This window comes from Vombatus ursinus, unplaced genomic scaffold, assembly GCF_900497805.2.
Source record: "Vombatus ursinus unplaced genomic scaffold, bare-nosed wombat genome assembly UNPS02000749.1, whole genome shotgun sequence".
NCBI classification, from domain to species: Eukaryota; Metazoa; Chordata; class Mammalia; order Diprotodontia; family Vombatidae; genus Vombatus; species Vombatus ursinus.
In genome coordinates, this window is record NW_020940527.1 from 19,579,088 (window position 1) to 19,590,063 (window position 10,976).

The 10,976-nt window shown below is 39.4% G+C and overlaps 1 protein-coding gene across 1 annotated transcript in view; it reads right to left on the reverse strand.

Moving 5' to 3' along the window:
* Positions 1 to 1,622: 1,622 nt before the first annotated feature.
* Positions 1,623 to 10,976, reverse strand: part of RBP3 (retinol binding protein 3) — a 20,492-nt gene continuing 11,138 nt past the window's right edge. The window contains exons 3-4 of the mRNA XM_027857803.1: positions 8,300 to 8,442; positions 1,623 to 1,951 (exon numbers count right to left, since the gene is read on the reverse strand). Of these exons, the coding sequence (XP_027713604.1) occupies positions 1,623 to 1,951; positions 8,300 to 8,442 (472 nt within the window). The remainder of the gene's footprint in view (positions 1,952 to 8,299; positions 8,443 to 10,976) is intronic.

The window sequence follows — 10,976 nt, forward strand, 5'->3', positions numbered from 1 at the left end:
CTCTCCTCTCCTCTCCTCTCCTCTCCTCTCCTCTCCTCTCCTTTTTCCTCTTTCCCTTGGTGATACTATCTGACAAACCTTTGCTTGTATTATCCCAAGAGCAGAAGAGGGAACAGTTGTGGTCAATCAGCACGAACAACTCAGCAGTTTTTACAGGAATAACATTGTAAAAACAAACAACTTGGAAAGACTTGAGAACTCAGATCAATGCTGTGACCAGTCATGAGTAATGATGAAGGCTGCCCATCCCGGACAGCGAGGTGATGAATTTAGCATATGGAATGACACATACAGTTTTGGACATGGCCAAGGTAGAAATTTGTTTTGCTTGACTGTGCGTATTTGTTATAACGCTTTTGCTTTTCTTTTCTTTCCTTTCTTTTTCTTTTGAGTCGGAGGGAGGTGGAAGGGAGAGAAAATAAATATTTTTAAATTGGAAAAATAATAAAAAAGAAGAAATTCCTTAGTTTCCATCTACCTGGCTTTACAGAAGTTATTAAGTCTTTAATTGGAAGATTAGGAGTTGCAGGGTATGCAGTCATTCTGTAAGAGCCACGAGGCACTTCTATAAATGCCTGAACCTTGTCAGACTATACTTGTAATCCCGATTTTGGTTCTTGGTGCCATATTTTAGGAGGGATGATAAAAACTAGAACATGTCTGGAGAAGAGCAACCAGGGTTCTAAAAACTGAGTTAAATAAAAACTTATTGAGGGAAAAAAGGTTTTGTTTATTTATTTATTTTTAGATTAGATTTAAATATAGAGAACCTTATTGGTCATCTAGTCCTGCCCCTCATTTTATACCTGCGGGAACTGGGACCTACAGAGGTTAAGTGATTTGTCCAAAACCACATAGAAAAAGTCTGGATTTGAACCCAGGTCCTCTGGCCCCAAATCTATTGTTCTTGTTATCTGACCACATAGCCTCAGGTAATTACCAAAGGAAATTGGAGAAGAGAAGCTTGAGGGAAATCCCCATCACAGATTACCTAGGGAAAGAGGGATTAGCCTGATTTTTAAAGGGCTCCATTAGATATAACTAGAATCAATGGACAGAAGTAAGAGGGAGGAGGAATTCAGCTCTTTGGAAGAAAGAATTTTCTTTTCAGGCAATTGGGGTTAAGTGACTTGCCCAGGGTCACATAGCTAATAAGTGTCAAGTGGTCAAGTGTTTGGTCTGAGGCCAGATTTGAACTCAAGTCCTCCTGACTTCAGGGCCATTGTTCTATCCACTGCGCCACCTAGCTGCCCCAAGAATTTTTTAAGAACAATATAGAAAGTGGAATAATTATTTGCTGTGAGAGGTAATGAACTGCTCATCAGTGGAAGTATTCCAGCTGAAGTTTGATGACCTGTTGTCAGTGATACTGTAGAGGAGTTGGGGTGGGGTTGGGGCAGGGGCTGGACAGGCTGATCATGAGCATCTTTATTCTATGCTTCTATAGAAAGATAAGCAAAACCAAGCTCTACCAAATGTATCCATAGCATGCAGCCTTGGTTTCTATAGTGAATATAGTCTATATAATACCTAGGCACATCCCTTTTTTCTGTACATTGATAAATTTTATGGCAGTTTTAAACCAAGGGAACTTTTACATTACTTCTACCAGGTTAGGAGGTCTATTTTGCCCTCTGCAAATGATGGGTGAACATCTCCTTGGCTTTGCTTAGGGCTTGGTCAGCTGGAACCTCCACATGAGGGGCCACTCCTACTCCCTCCCAGGAGGGTCTGTCTCCAGAGCCAACTGATTGGGCAGTAGGGATGGTGATGTAGAGGTCAGTGTCATCCACATGGTAGGTCTGTGGGGGTTGGCAGCCACCGCTGGTCACTTCCCCAATGACCAAAGCCCTCCTGAGCCCCTGCATAATGTATACAAACTCTTCTGCAGCACCCGCTGTCATGCTGCTGGTGAGAATGATCACGCTCTTTTTGGAACCATATCGTTCACCTGCAAGAGACAAAGTTGATAGAATGTAAGGCCTGGGAGGACTGAGAATGTTTCATTTTTGTCTTTATATTGCTAACACACAGTAGGTCCTTAACAAATGCCTCTTGATTGATTGAAGGTCTCAAAAGTAATGAGTCAGAAACATCCTCCAGGGGAGGGTAAGAAGGTCTCAGGGTACTTTCTTTTTCCAGTCTATTGCTGACACACTTTGTGGTGATGGAAGGAGCACTAGAGGCCAGAGGTCTAATCCTGACTTCTCCGTCTAGTACAATGCCCATATTTTACAACCAAGACACCTGAAGCCACCAGAAGATGAAAGGACTTGCCTGGGGTTATGGATATTGTAAATGGCAGAACTGGGATTTGAACCCAGGTCCTCTGACTCCAATTCTGTTATTCCTCTCCACTCTCCCCCCACTGTTCCACTTTCTTACTTAACATTAACTTACTTAACATTAACATTTCTTACTTAACATTACTTAACATACTTAACTACTTACTTAACATTAGCTTTTTGTAGAGATCAAATAAGATAATGAATGTAAACATTTTTTGTCATATCAAAAAACTATATACATTTCTCCATTTTAATGGAAATCTATCGGCGTGTGGCATCTTTCCTACATACAGACCCATATTCCTGGTCTTATACCCTTTAAGACTAGTGGGAGAACATGTATTCTTGACATTTATTGTCTTGCAGTAATTGATATGTGTGTGTGTGTGTGTGTGAAAGTCTCTCCCAGGGTGAATTTTGATTTCCTCAGAACAGAGAATTGTACAACTCTAAAAAACTGGAAATTAGTGACTCGGATAAAGATAGAGTTGCTGTACTTATCAACTTTGCAGATGAGACAAGAGGCAACTAGGTGGATCAGTAGATAGAATGCAAGACCTGGAGTCAGGAAGATGGGAGTTCAAATCCAGCTTCATACACTTACCAGCTGTGTGACTTAGGGCAAGTTATTTAACTCTATCTCAGTTTCCTCATCTGTGAACTGGAGACAATAATAACAACTACTTCTCAGGGTTGTTGTGAGGATCAAATGAGGTAATACTGGTAAATGCTCTGCAAACTGTAAAGCACTATATGAACGCCGTTATTATTATGTCTACACCATGCTGGGAGGGATAGCTAACCCACTGTATAGCAGAGTCAGGTTACAAAAGACTCTTGAGAAGCTAGAGCATTGGGCTAAATTGAATAAAGTAAAATTTAATAGGGATAAATGTAGCTGTACTCTTGGACACAAAAAAAATTTCACAAACATAAAGTGAGGGAGGTATAGTTAGTAGTTGTTCTGAGAAAAATCTGGGGGTTTTAGTGGACTGTCAGATCAATATGAGCTAGCTGTACAATGAGTTTTCCAAAAAGGAAGATGAAATCTTGGGTTGGTTAAGAGAGGAATTGTTTTTGGGAATATGGAGGCAGCTAAGTAGTATAGTTGGGCCTGAAGTCAGGAAGAACTGAGTTCAAATTTGACCTCAGATAACTTGCTAACTGTATGACCCTGGGCAAGTCATTTAATCCTATTTGCCTCAGTTTTTCATCTGTAAAATGAGCTGGAGAGGGAAATGGCAAATCACTCCAGTATCTTTGCCAAGAAAATTCCAAATGGGATCACTAAAAGTCTGACAAAACTGAACAAGTGACTGAACCTAGAGTCCCACTGAACTCTGATATCATCATATGGAGCACTGTGTTCAGATCTAAGTGCCACAGCTTAAGAGGAATGTGGATAAACTGGTGAGGGTCCAGAGGAGAGCAGTCAGGATGATGAAGGGCCTGGCATCCATGTCATATGAGGACCAGTCTTAGGAATTAGAGATGTTTAATTTAGAGAGGACAGTATGACATGGGGTGAGGACATGGGGGATGTCTTCAAGTATGAGAAGGATTTTGTTGTTGGAGAGATTATACCCACTCTCTTGGGCCCAGAGGGAAGGGCAAAATGACGAGCAATGGGTAGAAGTCATAAAGATACAATTTAAGGGTTGAAATCAGGAAGATCTTCCTCCTAATAACAGTTATCCAGCAGTGGAATGGGCTTTCTGCAGAAGTGATAGCTTCCCCTTCCTAGAGACCTTCAAACAGAGGATGGACACTTCCTCACTGGTTATGTCACAGTCTGTGAGTTGGACTAGAAGATCACTTAGGTCTCACCCAATTTCAAGTTCTCTGATTCCATGCCAGTTCTTATACCTCCTCCAAAATATAATATGAACCAAGATTTAGAGCTCTAAGGAATGCCAGAAGCCATCGTGTCCAACGCCCTCATTTTACAGATGGGGAATCTGAGACCTCACAAGTTAAAGAGACTTGCCTGAAGTCACAGAGGTAGTAAGTGCCAGAGCTAGGATTCGAACCCAGGTCTTCTGACGTTAGAGTTAGTACTCTTTATACTACGCCCTGCCTCCTGGTATAATCGAAAGTTGCTTCAACTCTTTGGATTGTTGGAATTGCCTGGATTAGAAGATAGCTGGGGGTGGGGGCAGTGGTATTTTTCCCCTCATACTGGTTTCTCAGGGGTTTACCAACAATGCAACATCATTATAAAGCTATAAGTGTTATGAATTCCCAGACGTCAGACACATCTATGTTCAAACAGAAGGACGAGGAAAAAAAGTCTAACAGCAAGAGGACTTTTTTTAGTTATCTCTATTAGGCTTATCTAAATCATGGCTCCCCTCCATTGAACTATGGAATCACAAGCACATTTTCTGGACTTTCTAACATGCTAGCACACGCCCTCATAGATAAAATGCTGAGCTGAGGTTTTAAAGACTTCATTTCTAGTCATGGTTTCTCATTACTTGGGTTCCCTTATATGGGGTCTTAGCCTCTCAAAATCACAGAATATCAGGATTGGAAGGGCTATAGGAGGTCATTTTGTCCAAAAATTTGTTCAAACATAAATTCTCTCTATTACATCCCTGAAAAATGGTCAAGGAATTTTGCTTTTGTTTATTTTTACATCATCTTCATTTCTGAATATCTTTCCTTCCCCTCTTTTACCCAGTAATCTGTCCCTTGTAACAAATATTTAAAAAGAGAATAAAATTGTTCAGAAAACTCAGAACATCAACAGTTTTTGACAGCATATATAATATTCCATACCCATAGTTCCCCACCTCTTTAAGAAGGGTAGAGACTTGCATTTTCTCAACCCTTCTCCAGGGTTAAGTTTGATTAATTAGTTATGCAGCATTTCATTTCATTTTTTTCTGTTTTCCCTCCTGTTTACAGTGGTACTATTGTTGTGTACAGCCTTTTCTTGATGGTGTTTATTTTACTCTTCATTAGTTTATATAAGTCTTCTCATGGTTATCTGAATTTCTCAAAGTCATCATTTCTTTCAATATAGTAATGTTCCATTGCATCCCTGTACCAAAAGTTCTTTATCCATTCCCAATTGACAGGTACCTACTCAGCTTTGGAATTCCTACCCTGGAGCTGTGCCATCTTGACTGGTGGCTAAACAAAGTACAAACCATGTAGTCCAATTGGTCTAGTTGATCCTTGACCAGATCATGCTTCTCATGCCATCCATTTGTCTACTCAGGCCATCTGTTCATCTATCTTGTCACTATCTATTTTACCATCCCTCACCACTAGTTTTCTACCTCTGGGCACAGAAATCAGAACAATAGTACTTTTACTTTTGTAAAGATGTATTAATCCTCTTCTTTATGGATCTTTATAGATCAGCTTATTATCTTTGTGACTTAACAGACTCAAACTCTTTTCCCCGGCCACTACTTACATAAATAAATAAAAAGTTAGATAAACAAACAAACAAATAAATATATGTATATTACTGCTATTCTTGTTATATACTAATATTATATATCCTATTATATACTAATATTACATATTATATCCTCCTCCTCCTCCTCCTCCTCCTCCTCCTCCTCCTCCTCCTTCTTCTTCTTCTTCTTCTTCTTCTTCTTCTTCTTCTTCTTCTTCTTCCTCTTCTTCTTCCCCGTACCTTTCCCCCTCCTTTGCCCCCACTCCTCACCTCCCCCTATTACGATGTTGGGTCTTTGAGGGCAGTGATGCTCTTGACTATTGCATTTGTACCTCCAGTACTTAGCACGGTGCCTGGATTATATTAAGCATTTAATACATGTGGTTTCATCCATTCATTATTTTTGGTGTTTTGTGGATACAAAAATTCAGCTGTTAATATCTTTTATTATCCTTGACTTTCCTTGCCGTCTTCAGCTCATTATAAGCTTTGTATAGGACCTTTATCTCTGTCTTGGACCTTCTTGAGGATATATGCCTAGATATGAGGTCTCCAAGTCAAGAGTATGGACCAGGGGTGGGGAACCTGTGGCCTTGAGGCCACATGTGGCCCTTTAGGTCCTCAAGTGTGGCCCTTTGACTGAATCCAAATTTCACAGAACAAATCCTTTTATTACAACACTTAGAAAAGACCTCAGGTTCCCCACTCTGGTATAGACATTTTAGGCACCTAAAAATATAATTCCAAATAGCTTTCTAGAATGGCTGAATTAATTCATGGCATCACCAGTGGTATATCAGAATGCCTATTTTCTGCAGCCCCTCCAACATCTCCATCTTTTTTTTTTAAATCATTCACTGTGTTTCTCTTAATGTAAAATAAAATTGCATGAATTTTTTTGGTTGTTGACTCATATTGAACTTAAAATCCACTAAAGCCACTGGATCATTCATCTTCTCAATCTTGCACATTTGAAATTGTTTTAACAGAGCTCAGGTTCTATTAAATTAAGAACATTTATCCCTATGAATTTCATTTCATTTGCTTTTATCCAGTTTTCTAACTTGTCAAACTTTTTTGTACTGAGTCTTTCAACCAGTTAATTAGCTATCTCTTCCAGCTTTGCAACATCTGCAAATGTGGTAAGTGTATCATTTATATCCATATTTAATTCACTGATTAAAATGTTAACCAGCACAGGACCAAGCACGGATCACTGAGGTACTTCACTACAGACTTCCTTCCTTTTGACTACAGGATCTCTCAAAGCTTTTCTTAGATTAGGGGATCAGTGACTATTCTTCTGATCCAACTGTTCACCTGGTTCTGAATCTACTTTGTTATACTATCATTTAGATGATGTTTTTGAATAATTTCCACAAGAATAATAGGAGAGAGACTTTATCAAATGCTTCAGTGAAATCTATGGAAACTATATCTATGGCATTGTCTTCTAGTAACCTTGTCAAAAAAAAAAAGAAGTGAGATTAGTCAGGTATGATTTATTTTTGATGAAACCATTCTGGCTCTTTGCTATTATCTATTTCTTCTCTAGAGATTTACTAGCCATATCTTTAATAATATATACTGGAACTTTGCTTGGAATTGAAGTCAATCAAGCTCACTGAATTGTAGACTATTTTCTTCATTTTTTTCCTGTTGTTGGAAATTGGGACACCAGTTGTATATCTCTTCTATTCTTCTGGATCTCTCAAAGGTCATTGACAATAACTCAGCAATCATGTATCTGCCAGCTCTTCCAGAATGTAGAATTCATCAAGGGTAACTAGGTGATCTCTTACTATAACCCTGCTTATCTTGGGTATTAATACTCTCTCGGTCATTTTTTTCTTTCTTCCTATGAGTTTAAAGTCATTCTCCTTAATAGGAATTAGAAGCAAGATGTGAATTGGACAGCCCTGCTTTCACTCTGTTGTCCATTATCATCTCCCCACCCACCCAAGCTACAAATTGGGCCCTCTCTTTGGTCCTTCTCTTTTCCCCTGACTTAAAACAAACAAACAAACAAACCAAAAATAATCACCCCAAAGGTCATTTTATTGTCCTTTGCTTTTCTTGTCATCCCCAACTAACTACTCTCATTATTCCTGCATTTGTATTCCTCTTCAATCATCTGCCTTTGTTTCTATCTTCTGTATATCTTTTAAAATTTAAGTTGGTTGATGAGTTCCTTGGGTGCCTACATCAATCTCTTTAGACCAATTTCTTTCTTCCTCTAAGAAATCCTTTAAAGACCACCTGGTCCAACATCACCTTATGCAGTTATGTATTTGCCTAAAATTACTGTTCTAAACCGGGGGGTCTCAACCTGGGGTCTGTGAATTTGGATTTCTGAACTTTTAAAATATTTTGATAACTGTTTTTCAATGTTTTTGGTTTCCTTTGTCATCTTAGGGATTTTACATTTCATATCTTTAAAAAAATCATTCTGAGAAGGGATCTCTAGGCTTCACAGGATTGCCATGACACAAAAAAGGTTACAGATTACCTAATTCATGCTGAAGAGCAATTTGAAAAGAAATCATGTTGTAATGAAAACCAAATGGGTAAAAGTTTATTCCCCAGATACTCCTCTCACCTGCAACATGAGGCTGTGTCCAGATTTCACTGATGGAAGCATTGGGTCTGTTGTAGATCCGGTCCAGAAGGATCTTTTGACCTTCATCAAAGAAGTAGGAGCACAGAGCCGAGATGGAGGAGGTGGGACCTCCTATGTTGAACCTGTTGGATATTAACAAGAGTTAGAAATTCTAGAAACCAAACTAAAGCTGCCTGATAATAGAAGTCATTCCATTTTCCCATCTTGCATCCTATTGTAGGCATAGATAATTTTTTTTCTAAATTGTTTTCTGGGTTATGATTTTATCATGAAATTGTAAAATCCCAAAGTTGGGAAGAAATTCACTGGCCTGCTGTGTCACATGGCCCTTTACCATGTCATATAGTCTCAGTTTTCTCATTTGTAGTATGAGAGACTTTGGAATAGGCAATATCTAAAATTTCTTCTATTTTAGAAATTCTAAGATGTTCAATTTCACAATAGCTAAAAGGTGTAGTTATTATTTTGGGATTTGGACTTTTTACCTGGGCCTCAGTTTACTCATTTGTAAAATGAGGGGGTTGGAATAAATGACCGCTGAGGTAAACTTCCACATTCATTTAAGTTTTTTTTTTTGAGGCAATCAGGGTTGAGTGACTTGCCCAGGGTCACACACCTACTAAGTGTCTGAGGCTGGATTTGAACTTAGGTCCTCCTGACTCCAGGGCTGGTGTGACACCTAGTTGCTCCCACATCCATTTAAGTTTAAGCTGCCTTATTAAACTTTCTTGAGGCTAGACAATCAAGAGCCCAATTAACCAAACTCTGACTTATGATTACAGATTTTTTAGGTATAAATGCTCACCCTGAGAATATAATACTTGGCTCTCCCAGTTAGAACTTGGTCCTGCTCCTACCAACCCCTGAATCTTTGAAATTAGAAATCCAGGATATGAAGGTATCCCATTGTACAATAGATCGAGAACTAGAAGGGGCCTTAAAGGTCATCTTGTCCAACAAGAGTCCCAGAGAAGCTACATTCCTAACATATAAGTGACAAATAGCAGAGTCAAGTGTCACATCCAAGGATTGTGTCTTGAAACTAATTTCTCCTTCCAATGCAACCCAACCTTCATTCCTTTATAAATTGTAAACATCATAGTTTAGAGGTAAAGGGTTATCCTTCTGGCCACCATTTGGGCACCAGTAAATTTCCAACAGAGATTATTTTTAACAATAATCAAAGAACCCCAGAAAAAGCCATTAGAGTAGGGCTTCATGAGAGGACAGGATATTGACCTAGTGGAAATCTTATCAGCCACTCCTCCTCTTCCTCCCCATAACCCTCCCATTTCTCTGCCTCTCTTCCCCTAACATAGGTTGGTCAGGGTAAGTAGCAACATCATGAAATATAGGACAATGTCAAACAATTTTATTCTGTTTCTATGAACTCCCAGTGAAGAAATAGCCAAGTTTATGTTTTTGCGGAGTCTAGTGCCACCTAGTGATCACTAAGGGTGGTGATTCCTCAGTAGGGAACTAAGAGGAATGAACCTCCGACTCCCAAGGTTATTGTCCTTTCTTTGGCAGAGTGGAGGGGGGTTCCATGCTTCCTCCGTTTCCCTCCCACCTTCTCTTACTTTGCCTCATCTTATGACTCACACGTCTCTTTGATCTCCTAAAAATAGTGGGGGTCATGAGTGAAAGTGATACAGCCTGTGCAGGAGGACAGCTCAGAGCTTGCTCAGTGCCTAAATGATCAGGAGAGGTCAATCTCTGCCTTTTCTGCGTGTGAGGCAATTGGAGTTAAGTGACGCCTAGGGTCACACAGCTAGTGTCGAGTGTCAGAGGCCAGATTTGAACTCAGGTCCCCCTGACTCTAGGGCCCGTGCTCTATCCACTGCACCACCTAGCTCCCCCAATCTCTGGGTTTTAATACCCTATCTCTGTACATAATGATAAATATTCTCCCACACACATCCAGATAACCTGAGCATCCTTTATGCATAGATTTGAAATCTGGGTTTTAGCTTTGGTTCTGCCACTAACTAGCTGTGGGATTTTGGATATGTCACCCCATCTTTTTGACTCTGATTTCCTCCTTTGTAAATGGATTGGACTATATGAACCTTAAGGTCTCTTCTAACTCCAAAATTCTTTTATGTTTCTGAAGGGGCATGGGGATAGAATTGGACCTATCATTTCATTAATACAGGGATCTCCCAGGTGAGGAAGCTTTCTTTACCAATGCAGGTTAATACCCTTTCTGAAATGTATTTATAGTTCTAGAGTATTGTCTAGAACAGCTTGCATACTGTTCTCTAGAGAACTCTAGAGTATCCCAACCATTGGGGGACATTTAACAAAATAAATAAAACATAATACAACATAGATAATGTTAATATGTGATTTCCTAAGCTAAATATGCTTCCCCCAGGGATTCTTATGCATAGTTGAATGGCTCCTGGTTCCACTGGTCTAGAACATTGAGAGTTTAAGTGATCTGCCCAGGATTACACAGCCATATATGTCACAGATGAGTCTTGAATTTAGGTATTCCTGATTCCTAGGAGTCTCTCTTTATTCTCAAAGCCATACTACCTCTTGCTCCTGAAAACCTATGCTTGAATTAATTTTTCCCCCAAATCAAGAGGAAGGAGATACTAAGCATCTATCTATCTATCTATCTATCTATCTATCTATCTATCTATCTATC